General features: G+C 43.3%; 1 protein-coding gene across 1 annotated transcript in view; it reads right to left on the reverse strand.

Annotated features, from left to right (window-relative positions):
- Scarb2 (scavenger receptor class B, member 2) overlaps window positions 1–14,405 on the reverse strand; it is an 84,561-nt gene that overhangs the window by 29,497 nt on the left and 40,659 nt on the right. Inside the window, exon 4 of the mRNA XM_013020094.1 lies at window positions 11,706–11,863. Coding sequence (XP_012875548.1) covers window positions 11,706–11,863 — 158 coding nt within the window. The remainder of the gene's footprint in view (window positions 1–11,705; window positions 11,864–14,405) is intronic.

Below are 14,405 nucleotides of genomic sequence, written 5' to 3' on the forward strand. Positions count from 1 at the left end.
AAAAAAAAAAAAAAAAAAACCTCAAAACCAAAAACAAACAATTATTTTCCTTCCATTCTTCCATGATAGGGGAAGAGCATAGGTCAAGGGGTGCCTTGACCAGGAAATTAAAGCCAAGAAACTCTCTCTGAGTTATAGTTTGCTCCTGAAATATTTTCAAAGTTTTCACTTCAATCCACATATTCAGTCTGGCTTTTAACTTATTTAGTAATGTCTTTATTTCTAACTTAAATTCAAGTGAAAATTCATTTTTAAAAATGAGGCCTACCAGGTGCTGAGGGCTCATACCTGTAATCCTAGCTACTCAGGAGGCTGAAATCGGAGTATCACAGTTTGAAACCAGTCTGGGCAGCAAAAGGCTGTGAGACTCTTATCTTCAATTAATCACCAAAAAACTAGAAATGGATCTGTGACTCAGGTACCAGAGTGATAGCCTTGAGCATAAAAGCTCAGGGGCAGTGACCAAGCTGAGTTTAAGCCCCAGGAGTGATGCACGTGTGCATCACACACACATAAACACACACACACATGGACAGAGGAATCTGTAGTGCAGAGTACTAAACTCTAGACTATAGTAAAAATCTAATACGAGCAGGACACTTTAAAAGGGTCTAGCCTACATGATTTCATTTTCTTTTAATCCTTGAAGTCTGTAATCGTGACAGAATACACAGATGGGCAGGAAAAGTGTCAGAATACAAAAGCTGTCTCATTCTCTCTGGGTCAGACCTGCTAAACAGAAACTAGTAATGTATGGGGGTTCAAACCAATGAAAGCCTCCACAAATGCTACATGTATGTCATGATGAGAAAAAACATGATTACACATCCTTCCAGTTCAAAAGGAATATAATGGATCAGACACAGTTCTGTCCAAATACCTATGAAGTGAGAAGTTGAGAACTGTTTGCCCTGGACTTTTTTTTTTTTCCAGTCAGTCATGGGGCTTGAACTCTGGGCCTGGGCACTGTCCCTCAGCTCTTCAGCTCAAGGCTAGTGCTCTACCACTTGAGCTACAGCACCACTTCTGGTTTTCTGAGTGGTTTATTAGAGATAAGAGTTCACAGCCTTTCCTGCCCAGACTGGCTTTGAACCGGGATCCTCAGATCTCAGCCTCCTGAGTAGCTAGGATTAAGGGTGTGAGCCACTGGCGCCTGGTTGCCCTGGACTTCTAAATTGTCTGATGTCCAGTTTTCTTTCCCCCATGATAACCCTGATCTCTCTTCCTCCAGGGCACTAGGTAGCTGTGTGGAAGTATTAGCTACAGGTGCTGAGGGACCCCAGTCAATCTATTCAGAGGACTTGGATGGCCTGAGATCTCACAGTACCTTTGACTGAAGGATTCCCTTCTTACTCAAAGTAGCCAGAGGTACTTTCTCTTGATTGCAGTCACCCCTCATCTAAAACTTGTAACCTTGGAGTTGGGAATGTGACATAGTGGTAGAGTGCTTGCCTAGCATGCATGAAGCCCTGGGTTTGATTCCGCAGTACCACATGAACAGAAAAGGCCTGAGTGGCACTGTGGCTCAAGTGGTAGAGTGCTAGCCTTGAGCAAAAGAAGTTCAGGGACAGTGCCCAGGCCCTGAGTTTAAGCCCCAGGACTGGCAAAAAAAATAATTGTTACTTAGTCTGTGTGTGTATGTGTGTGTGTGTGTGTGAGAGAGAGAGAGAGAGAGAGACAGAGAAAGAGAAAGAGAAAGAGAAAGAGAAAGGGGAGAGAGGAAGGTGCATACTGGGGCTTGAACTCAGGGCCTAGAGGCTGTCCCTTAACTTTTTGCTCAAGACTGGTACTCTTCCACTCAAGTCACAGCTCCACTCCACTTCTAGCTTTTGCTGGTTAATTGGGGATAAGAGTCTCACAGACTTTCTTGCCCAGGCTGGCTATAAACTATAATCCTTGGATCTCAGCCTCCTGAGTAGCTAAGATTATAGGTATGAGCCAATAACACCTGGCAACCTAGCCTTTTTATAGACAAGAAAATAGAGATTTAGGAATCAACCAAGTTTAAAATCCTGGTCACCTGACCTCATGGTCCCTGACTCTTTGCAGCAGTTAATCCAAAGTGATCTACTAGATGGTAGAGAAGAGGAAGTTTCAATACTAAACCCCTGTTCAACCAAGGCTAGTATCTTAAAGAAAGCTTTGCCCAAATCTCTTGGGTCTCCTTAGAGGAGATTTCTACTTTCCATAGGAGAAGCTGCTTATAACACAAACACTTACCATCTATGTTGGCCTTGCCCACCACTAAGCAGAAAAAGTGACCAAGGGTAAATGTCAATTTGTACACATAAAATCCAGGCCAGAGAGCCAAGTAGGTCTAGGTCTAGGTCAACTTTGCCAAGTTATCTAATGTCAAAAATCAACAACCATGCCAGGCTGTTTTTGTTTTCTTCCCCCAAGCCCTCAGTCATGAACCTAAAAAGCTTCAATGATCCCAGGTGTAGGGCCTCCTTGATTTATGTTTATTTGTATTTAATAATTCTAGAGGTGTCTTTTCAAATGTTTTCTTTCCAGCTTACCCTGTAGGAGCCCCCTGGGAAACTCAGTATGAAGACACCCATCATGTGAAGCCTGTAACTTGACTTGGTTTCCCAATGAAGTTCAAAAAGTCAAATCCAAGGTTTTCCAAACCACTAAAGATGTAATTCCCTTGGTGGGATGAGTAAGTCAGGTCACTCTAGGTTAATCTCATGACTTCCCTCAGCCACTTGCAGTCCCAGCCTGTTACCCGAAGACATGACTAACTCGTGGCCTTTACAGAGCTCCAACTAAATCAAGACAACAAGACCCACAGAGGCCAAAAAATGACACAGAGACGGTGAGCAGCTTTCCTCTCAATACATGATAGTCCAAGGAAACCAAAGTAGTTCTTTCCCCTGCACTCCTGCCCCTCTGGAAATGCACTCAGAGAAGGGGTGTTGGTAACAATATCAACCAATCTGGTACTCATTACCAGCTGATCAATAATGGACAGAAACAGGAAGGTTACTGGTAAACAGCAGGTTGAGGGTAAGAAGGGATTAATTAATTGCCCTACAGTAAGATAGAAGACCAAAGAAACAGTTGGAAATACAGACAAGAGTTTATTAAAGGCAATTTTTTTTTTGCCAGTCCGGGGGGCTTGAACTCAGCCTGGGCACTGTCCCTGAGCTTCTTTTGCTCAAGGCTAGTACTCTACCACTTGAGCCACAGCGCCACTTCCGGCTTTTTCTGTTTATGTGATATTGAAGAATTGAAAGGGCTTCATGCATGCTAGGCAAGCACTCTACCATTAAGTCACATTCCTAGCCCTAAACACAAATCTTGAGTCTAGAAAATTAATCAAGGATACACACTTAAATGTACCTGGTTTAGCTCTTTTATTTATTAGATGCCAATGAATCTCAGACTATCATTTAACATTTACTGATCACAATAGTGGTCCTGGTTACATCTAAGAAGTGGTTACAGAACTGGGCACAATAGCAAATACCATTCAGAAGGCTCAAGCAAGATGATCACTTGAACCCAGATTTTGAGACCAGCCTAGACAGGACAGCAAAACAGTTCCCACCCATTCCTACCTCCCTAAATAAATGAAAGAAAGAAAGGAAAAGGAAAGGAGAGGGGAAGAGGAAAGGGGATGGGAAGTAGAAGGGAAGATAGTTGGGTTATGTTCTATGGACTATTCAATCAGGAGGCAAGCACATGGTCAATTTTAGACAAGAGTCTTATGGACTTTTCTATGTGGGCTGGCTTCTAACAGTGATCCTCAGCTCTCAGCATTCTGAGTAGCTAGGATTGTAGGTGTGAGCCCCTAGTGGTAAGCTCTTAAAAGAGTAGTCTTAAGTAGCACTGGAAATTAATCTAATTCCTCTGGAAATTAATCTAATTCCTCTGAGATGTTGGAAAATGGATGTGTACAATGCTATTATAAAATCTTTATCTCTAGACTGGGGATGTTGCTTACTGGTACAATACTTGTCTAGTAAGCTGAAGTCCCTGAGTTCAAAGCCCCTTCCCACTGCTACCAATAATAATGCCAATCATCACCAGCATAACAGGAAAAATAAAAACAGATATTTGACAAAACAAAAAATAAATATTGGAAAGATTGCAGAAGTCATGGGTTACCACAAATCAAATACAAATTCTAAGCATGTATGTCACTTATGAAAATTAGTGTGAACAGTGCAGCCCAAGGTCTGTTCAATCCAGTTTTGCAAAAATGCAAACATTCCTTAAGTCAGACTGGTTCTTACCAACACATGCAACTGCCATCATCTTTTCCCATCAACTGCCGTCATCCTTTTCCCAAGGATGCTTGAATTTTGAAGTCACCATTATGTTACTGTTTGGTGAGTGTGTCAGCTGTGAGTTGTATGGCCCCCTGTGACCTCATGTAGCTTAGCTCCCACACCTTAGAGATTTTTCTTCACCAGACTACCCCATATTGACTCTTGGCCTCTGCCCCAGACCCCCATGAATGCAGGTGAAGGGCCAATTGACTAGGATGGGAGAGAATCCATGGAACTATCAAACCATGGAATGTTCAGTCTCAACCAACAGCATGATAAAATCATCAGTAACAGAGATCAGACTCACTGAGTGACTGAAAAAGGGCAAATGTGGAAACCAATAAGTCCTATCAAGGGGTTGGAATTCTCCCTGAAAAGTCACGTTTTCCTACAAATCAACATCTCAACCTACTCAATCTAGCTAGGAGCTCTTAGCAATCTGGGCTTGTGGATATTGCTAACAAAGTCATTCATTTTCAGGGCCTAATCCTTTCTCCCTGAACCTATCTCAGAGTTTCCCTGCTTAAGTTTGTATGTATGCATGCCACTATTAGGGCTTGAACTTAGGGCCCTGAAGCTCTTGGTTTTTCCTGTGCCTGCCTGCCTCCATGTGGTCCCCTGGGATGGCCGTGAAGAATTCCTACATTTGGTGCACAAAACCCTGGATAAGTTCCCCAGTGGATTTGCTCCTCCACTTTGGATGGAGGGGTCTGACCAGCTGCCCCAGGACCTAGCCCACAGTCCTACATTGCTGTCACCAGAGGACCACCAAGGTAACTTTCTCCTGACCAAGCATTCTACCTTCTACGCATCCAACAGCAGGTAATTTGTTGCTACTCCCAGGGAAGTGACCAGTCCGGAGGTTTAGATTCTGGTTTCTGTTCAAGCTATAGGGCCTTCGTGGGGGGCTACAGAGCCCAAGGGAAAATTCTTGGATCCAAATGTCTAAACCTCTCTTCAGGGGCCTCCCATGGCCAAGGGACCCAGCAACTGCGATGATGGTTGCATTTGCTCTCATGCTTCCTTTGTATGAACCAAACTGTACTGCCAAGGATGCTTGGCATTAAGCTCTTTGGTTCCAAAGGTCACTTACCAGAGGAAGGACACAACTAAAACTCTTTGCAAGCTGGGTACTGGTGGCTCACACCTGTAATCCTAGCTACTCAGGAGGCTGAGATCTGAGATTGAGGTTCAAATCCAGTCTGGGCAGGAAAGTTCCTGAGACTCTTATCTCCAATAAACCACCAGAAAACTGGAAGAGGCACTGTGGCTCAAGTGGTAGAGCACTACCTTGAGCTAAAGAGCCTAGGGACAGAGTTCAAGCCCTATGACTGACAAATAAAAAAATTAAAAAAAATTCCTTGCAATCAAATTTGGTCCCAAATTTGAGATGTCATTTCTGTGAGTGCTCAGGCAAGAAAAAAAAAAGGCCATTTTAAACCACAGGCCACGAGATAATGGGTGTTACCCAGTGTTTCAAAGGGGCATTTAAATGCAAATTAAAGTGACTTTGGAAAAGGGATTAAAAAATGAAATGAAAAATATACATTGGGGGCTGGGAAGGTGGCTCAGTGGTAGAGTGCTTGCCTTGCATGCATGAGGCCCTGAGTTTGATTCCCCAGCACCACATAAGCAAAAAGAAAAAAGCTGGAAGTGGCACTGTGGCTCAAGTGGTAGAGCGCTAGCCTTCAGCTGAAGAGCAGAGGGACAGTGCCCAGGCCCAGAGTTCAGGCCCCACGACCGGACCCAAACAAACAAACAAACAAAAAATGACACCCATTTGCAAAAATTTGGGAAGTAGTAGGGAATGGCAGGCTTCCTAGACAAAGAAAAGTTAAAAAGCAAATTGTTCTAAATGTTTGTTTTAAAGTGGAAAAAGATAAATTAGGGCTATTAAGATAATTGCTATTTTAGTTTTCCCTTATCAGTTTTTTGTAACAGTTTCCAGCAGCACCAGAGAGAAGGACAGAAGAGTCTTACAAGTTTCTCAGATATAACTTTGGCCCTTAATAAGTTCCAGGTAAGACCATAATTATAAAACTATTTCCAATGACCATCTTTGTTGCTTTAATTGGAGTAAAGTGGCCTTTTGTAAGACTTGTTGATCTGAGAACTGAGGTTCAAAGCTAGTCTGGGCAGGAAAGGTCCCTGTGAGACTGTCATCTCTGATCACCCAGCAGAATGCTGAAAAGTGGAGTTGCTTTGAGGCTCAAAGTGGCAGAGTGTTAGCTTTGAGTTGGAGAGCTGAGGGACAGCACTCAAAACCTGAGGTCAATTCCAGTGACCAACCAAGGAAAATAACAAAGATGAATTTATCCCAGCCTGGAGAAAGACACTCCTGGGACCCTGGCAATGATGGAGCATCCAGAAGCAGTTACAAGCCACTGCTTGGATGGCAAAGATGGTGTCAGATCATGGAGTACCTTGTGCTTGGCCCTTTCATGGGGAGGTAGTTCATAAGCATGCATTTCTAATGCCCATGTCTGTTTACTTCATAACTGAGCAGGAACTTGCCAGTCATCTGTAATAGTGGGTAGTAAAAGCTAAGGTTGTAAAATGTGGGGATAGTTTAAATCCCCAACCCCCTATATCTGCTCAAAGTCATAATTGGCAGTGACTTTTGGGCTGGTACCAGCCACATAAATTCATCTGTTAAGGAAAGGAAGTTGGTAAACCTGAAATTATGTCCCTGTTGAGATCTGTATATAAAGGCCTACACAAGTATCTTAGGCATTGTTAGGGTCAGTAGAGATCAGCTTTCCTCAGCCAGCCAGAAAAATGCTTTTGCAAACCAGAGTGCTAAACAGGTTACACTGCTGTAGCCCACGGAAAGGTTTGTGCATTTGTTAAATGTTACATATTGTATATAAGCCATTTTAAACAGGGTGCCCAGAGACAATGGGCAGTACCTAGAATGCTAAGTAGTTGCAGTTTGAAAACATCTCCCCACATTTTGACATTACAAAACTCTGGCAAGTAATTGTTAGTTAATTGTTAACAAGTTACGGGTAATCTCTGTCTCCATTGATCTCCTTGTTGCTTTAATTGGAAATGAAATGGGCTTTAGTAATAGAGGCTCCTTCAAAGCCAGTCTATTCACAAATAATCCCTCTAAAACTCCATCTCTTAACTAACCAGCAATGAGCCAGGCTGGAGGCATGGCTTGAGACACTCTCACCATTAAGTAACTAGTAGAAAGCTGAAAATGTCATTGTGACTCTTAAGTGGTAGAGCACTAGCCTCAAGCAGAAGTGCTCAGGGACAGTGCCAGGCCTTAAGTTCATACCCTGTGAATGCCAACTGGGACAAGCTATGCCAGCAATGAATGCTGAGACCCCCAGGATGAGGTCAGTTCTGACAACAGAAAACTGTGGAGAGGAATAAGAGGAAATAGTCTAAATAGAGTCACTTAACACTTGCTCTTTCAAAATTAATCAGAGCCAGGAGATCAAGAGAAATAGTTGCTTGCCCACCTAATGTCCATAACTATCTACCTTCTAACTGTACAGAAAGTTACAGTCTTGCCTTTGTTACCTGCTATTTGTATTTATAGTAGCTTCTGACTGGTTACTCCCAACCAGTCCACTATGCTCTCCTCTACCCAGTTGCCAAAAACCCTAGACACCCCCTTCCTGCCCTCAGTCCTCCTTCCCTATAATGGGGCACAACTGGGTTTATGCTCCAAATGGAACTTTTCTGGCCTATGGCCAGGGTGTGTTCTCCTGTGTCATTCATGTTAGCTGACCTTGACACCTTGTCAGCCTTTTGCCTGACCTTCCAAAAGTTTCTTTGGTAACAGCCCCCACCTAGGTCACCACCTGAGAACTAGTCAAGGCAATTTTGTTACTACAGGCAACTAGAGACTTCACTTACAAAAATTCCTCCCTCCAGGATATAGAGAGTCAAGTACCATGCCATGTCTTCAATCCATGATAGAAAAAGCAATCTCAGGTCTAGGATAGACCCCTTCTAGGAATCAATCCCTCCCTGGTTTATTCCTCTCTTGGCCCTGCCAGCAGCAATTTTTGCCTTTTACTAATTGTTCCTTGCATTTTGGATAACTATTGTTATGGAAAAGATGAGGACTTTTACCAACCAAACTGTCAAGCAAATGCTTCTTGGACTGCAACAAATCAGGGACCCCTGACTACTTTGCCCCTTTAAAGCAGGAAATAGCTCCAGAAGAAACAACCTAAAACCATACCTTCCCCCACATTGGCCTGATACCCTAGTTATTGTTAAACAACAAAGCTGGGGTGATAGCATTATCCCCAGCTCTGGTCCTCAGCTCCACTTAGACCTGAGCTCCTCCCTGACTTAAGAGATCCAGCCATACAGCTGGCCACTCCCTCTCTTCCCCCAGACCTACCTGGGCCTTGAATAGGGGCAGATGCCATGTGCTCCCTCTCCCAGCAGACATGGCCCCTCTAATAAACCTTATAATATTCTTTCTTCTGTGCCTGCCTGCCTCCACGTGGTCCCCTGGGATGGTTGTGAGGGATTGCTACAGTAAGTTGATTACCTACAGTATCTGATGGAAAGCTAACAGAAGTGCCAAATATAAAATAAAAATAAAATGAGGTTAGACATATAGAAAAGACCAAGTTTCTAAGGCCTTGGATATCACATAGGGTGTCATGGTGAGCCTGAGCAAGATAAGAAGGAAATATCAAACGTGTCCTTTGGAAAGCCACTCTGGCATTAGAATGGAAAAGAGATGAGGACAGAAGCAGAAACAGCAAGGAGATGAAACTAAGACAGTCAACAAGGAGCTGTTGCTCTCAGAGGCTCTTAACCTTCCGTGTGTCATGGGCTTGGGAACATTCTACAGTGACATCTCTGGACCTTTGCTCATATAAACATTTTTAAAATCAGGAAATAAGAGCCAAGTGAGTGCTGGTGCTCATGCCTATAATACTACCTACACAGGAGGCTGAGAGGCTAGGGAGAAGGAGAAAAGATCATTAGTTTTCTCATTCACTGACTACCCTGAAATTTAGCCAGTGATCCCCTTGGAGATCAGTGGGTCCCAGGTCAAGAAACTGTAAAATATTCAAATCTAGGAACTCCTATAGATACCTATAAATGTGGAGCAGGGAAGACTATGGTAAGCGTCTAGGACTTACATTGGGACCATATCTACAGAACATGTAATTACCCAAGAGACATTTCAGCAGACAAATATTGAATTTGCTTTGGGATATGATTAGAATTAATTATTAAAATCATTTTTAATGTGTTGGTTATAGAACTTGTGTGGTTGTACAGCCTCATGCCCTTACTTAGTTTTCTGCCTTCTCAATTCTGGTACTCTACTTCTACTTCTAGCTTTTTGCTGGGAGGCTGGAGCTGATTCTCCTGAAGTTTTCTGTCTAGAGCTGGCTTTAAATTGTGATCCTCAGCTTCCTGAGTAGCTAGGATTATGTTCATGAACCAACAACGCCCAGATTTTCTTTTATTTTTTAAAAGACAAGGTCTTATTGCTCAGGCTGGCTTCAAACTCCTAGGGTCAATCTCTCTGCCTCACTTGACAGTACCACCATGCCCCGCTTAGGCACCACACTTTTATCTCATTTTCTCAGGGGACCAAGATAATGACCACAGACCAAGAGACCCAGAAAGGAAGCTGTGTGGTAGGCTGTTTTAGTTTGGGTGGGGGAACTGTCATTTCTCCAAAGAAGCAGAGATCTCTCTGTCTCATCATAAGCAATCTCCTTAAAACAAGCCTCAGGTACAGAACTGCTCTAGAACAAGGAGCTTCTACAAAAGGTTTTCTTGAGGCATAGAATGTTGTTTTTAGATGAGGATTCAGCCAGTCAAAGTGGTAAGCATTTATAGGACCAGCATCTTGGGAGACTAGGGCAGGAGTATTGCTTGATCCCATGAGTTTCAAAGCTGCCTGGGCAATACAATAAGACCCTTTCTTTAAATATAATACATACATACATGCATACATACATACATACATACATGTTTTCTTAAAAGTTTCTTTCTCTAACAATAACTATCATGAGTTATGTATTTGGTAATCGGAACATTTTCTAATTACAGGCTCAAGGCAGGGTTATCTTTGAATTCCTAGCACCAAGAATAATATTGACTCATAACCAATGAATTTTCCAGCAAACATTCATGAAGCCATTGATTACAACAGACTTATAGACAGTTTGACTACTTAGCAGTCCTAAAGATGAAAGAACAGACTGTCTACTTCCTTGGTTGACATATTTTTTAACATGGCAAGAAGAGACTATTAGGAAGTAGATATATGACTCAAGTGGTAGAGCCTTAGCCTTGAGCAAAAAAGAGAGACCCCTGGGATCAGTGCAGGGAAGGAGGTGGCAAGGGAGAGAGGGAAATACTTTGACCATAGATCCTTAAGCATCTCCTCTGTTCATCTTTTAAAAATGCTACTGGGGGGGCTGGGAAGGTGGCTCAGTTGTATAGCGCTTGCCTTGCATGCATGAGGCCCTGAGTTTGATTCCTCAGCACCACATAAGCAGAAAAAGGTGGAAGTGGTGCTCTGGCTCAAGTGGTAGAGTACTAGCCTTGAGCTGAAGAGCTGAGGGACAGTGCTCAGGCCCAGAGTTCAGGCCCCATGACCAACAAAAAATAAAAATAAATGAAAAAATAAATAAAAATGCTACTGGGCACTGGTGGCTCATGACTATAATCCTTGCTACTCAGGAGGCTGAAATTTGAGAAAATCATGGCTCAAAGCCAACCTGGGTAGGAAAGTCTATGAGACTCTTATCTCCAATTAATCAGCAAAAAGCTGGAAGTAGAAGTGTAGCTCAAGTACGAGAGCCTTGAGCAAAAAAAAGCAAGGGACAATGCTCAGGCCCTGAGTTCAAGCCTCATTATTGGCACAAAAGAGAAAAAAATAGATCAATGCCATTTCCTCTACCTCCCCAGAAATGTAAACTGGTAGTCCCTGCCAAAAATTCTTAGCTCCTTATACCCTACCCCCATATCCATGTCCCGTCACTTAGTTACCTGTTATACCTGGGAAGAGTGAGGCTTAGAAAAGGCGTGACTAGAAATCAGAAAAGTATCTCCCAATAGTGGATTCTAGAAAATTGTTTCAAACCAGTTAAATGGGAAGAGAAATAGGACGTGGTCCACTGAAGGCTACCATAAGGTGACCTTAAGAGGGCCCAGGATGTAGAGTAGCTCTTCATGGTTTAATAACCACATCCAGTGGACAGGGGAAGCTGCCACATTTCCCAACAGACTAGAATGAGACGCGGCCCAGTACACAAGCCACTGCTTCCCTATTGAGAAACCACAGAGGATGTCAGCAGTGTGTTAGACAGAATGGAAGCAGACCTGTACTCCCCATGAAGCTCGCAGGGCAGTGTTGACTGAGTCAGGTCACAGTGGGTCATTTCCTAGTTCCGGCATGGCCAGGAAGTGGTCAGGGCTCACCTGTATGTGTATGGCCCCACCTCTTCTAGCCGAGGTTTCTCTCCTTGGAGGATCTCCTCTGGGTTGGTGACATTGAAAAAGTAGAATTGGGCATACACAGGCACAGGGGGCTTCTCCCAGGAGTCAAAGATCTCAGTACCATTCCGCAACACCATATTCTGAAGGGGGGGAAAAAAGGAAACTTACACAATGGTAAGGCTTTGAGCTTGAATTTAACATAGGAGGGACAGTTCCGACTCTGATCTCCTAGCTCACTTATTGAAGTTATTTCATAGACAACCAAGAGACCAGGGCCATATTTGAACACTATGGGCCCTCTGTTCTATTAAGCTGTAGGTCTTTGTGTTAAAGGCAGGATGTTATAGACAGACACTGAGTATGGGTGAGAAATAGGTGTGGCAAAACCAGACCTTCCTGACTTTGGTTTTATTTTTTTAATTTTTAATTGTTATTTATTATAAAGGCTATTTCTTTTTGCCAGTCCTGGGGCTTGAACTCAGGGTCTGGGCACTGACCCTGAGCTTCTTTTGCTCAAGGCTAGCACTCTACCACTTGAGCCACATCACCACTTCCAGCTTTTTCTGTTTATGTGATACTGAGGAATCAAACCCAGGGCTTCGTGCATGCTAGGCCAACACTCTACCACTAAGCCACATTCCCAGCACATTATAAAGGTTATTTAAAGAAGGGCTACAGTTATATAATGCAGGTAAAGAGTACATTTCTTTTTAGATAATGTCACTCCTTCCTATGCTTTCTCCAAGGTTTTCCCTCCCATCCCCACCATTATCAACATAGTGTTCATTTTCAACGTTGTGTCTAGTGAGTATCACTGCTGCATCTGTTCACCCTTTGTCCCTCCAACAAAGAAAAACCCTCATTCTCATTTTTTGGAGTTAATTTCTATAAATATTATTGTGTATGATTAGATGCACATAAGCATTGTACCTTTGTGTTCCTCTCCTAAGAGTACCCTTGTTTGGTCTCACTGTGTGTGAATGCCTCAAGTCCTGTATACTTTGTCATGTCCCCGTGTATTTTAGATCTAGTTCTGCATATGAGAGAAAATATGTACATCGTCTCTTTGAGCTTGGGACTTTGGTATTTTTGAAAGTTCTATTGGTATCACCTGCCATTAGAGTTAAGGCTCTTCTAAGTGGCGCTGTGGCTCAAGTGGTAGAGCGCTAGCCTTGAGCTGAAGAACTGAGGGACAGTGTCCAGGCCCAGAGTTCAAGCCCACAACCAGAACAAGAAAGAAAGAAAGAAAGAAAGAAAGAAAGAGAGAGAGAAAGAAAGAGAGAAAGAGAGAAAGAGAGAGAGAGAGAAAGAGAGAGAAAGAGAGAGAGAGAAAGAAGGAAAGAAAGGAAAGAGAAAGAAAGAAAGAAGAGTTAAGGCTCTTCTGAAAGGTACCGTGCACTCCTGCCTGCCCAGTTTCTGTTCCTTACACTTGAGATGAAGCCACACCCATCTCTATTAACTCCACTACCAAGGGCTCTGTGTGCTTTTTTTGTTGTTGTTCATGGGGCTTCAACTCAGGGCCTGGGTGCTGTCCCTGAGCTCTACCACTCTGAGCCACAGCAACATTCCTGGTTTTCTGGTGCTTAATTAGAGAGTCTCAAGGATGTTCCTGCCCTTGCTGGCTTTGAACTTTGATCCCCAGATCTCAGCTTCTTGTGTACTTAGGACTACAGGTATAAGCAATTGGTGCCCAGCCCTAGCCTAGTTTTTTGGAGTCTTAGTGAAGATGCTAAGTGCAAAACAACAGCCTCTTGTACTTTTGAGTGAACATTGCTAACATCTTGATCACAGACTTCCAGCCTCTAGAACTCAAGACAATACAGTTCTATTGCTGAAGCCACTGTGTCTGTGGTGTTTATTATAGTATTCCCTAGCAAACAACTGCATCACAGTTCCTCTGTGGCAGAATTCTCCACTCCCTACCAACTTCAGGCCTGGCCAAGTAAGATCTATTCAACAGAGTGTGGGCGGGATGGCAAGGTACCAGTTGGAAAGCTGAGGCCTTGGGCAGCATGGGAAGCCACCATTGTCTGTCCTGGAAACTCTCAGCTCTGCCAAGAAAAAAACATGCCTCAGGAAGCTGCCGATCCTTCAGCCCAGGTCTTCAGTGGGGGTGTGTAGAGCACCCTAGGAGTTGATTCAAAACCTGGTGGCCAGCGCAGTGTGAACTGACGTTATATGAAGAAGCTGCTTCTGTGCTAAAATTCTGTCCTGGCTAGACCTTGGCTGACTAGAACATTATGGTGAGAGACATGAAATGTTGTGGATTGACAGCCATAATGTGGGACTATTTTAGGTTCACACTGAAGCCAGCTTACATAGCATGTCAACCAGTGTGACACCGATGCGGGCTGGGCATAAGCAATGAGACTTGGGAATGTTTGTTACTCACCATTGCAACAGAAGTCTGACAAATACACTGCCTAACTTGGGAGTTCTAAGCATCTTCAATTAATTAATGGAGAAAACCTGTGTTTTGTGTATTTTTGTATTTACTATTTCTCTTCCTCCCTCCTTCCCTCCGTACTGGGGTTTGAACATGCTGCCCTCTTCCTCTTCTACTCCTATTCTTTTTTTTTTTTTAATTTTATTTTATTTGTGAAGATACTGTACAGAGGGGTTACAATTACATGGGCAGGATAATGCGTACATTTCTTACCAACCATTGCAGCCTCCTCCTTT

Source organism: Dipodomys ordii, unplaced genomic scaffold, assembly GCF_000151885.1.
Source record: "Dipodomys ordii isolate 6190 unplaced genomic scaffold, Dord_2.0 Scaffold49, whole genome shotgun sequence".
Lineage (NCBI taxonomy): Eukaryota > Metazoa > Chordata > Mammalia > Rodentia > Heteromyidae > Dipodomys > Dipodomys ordii.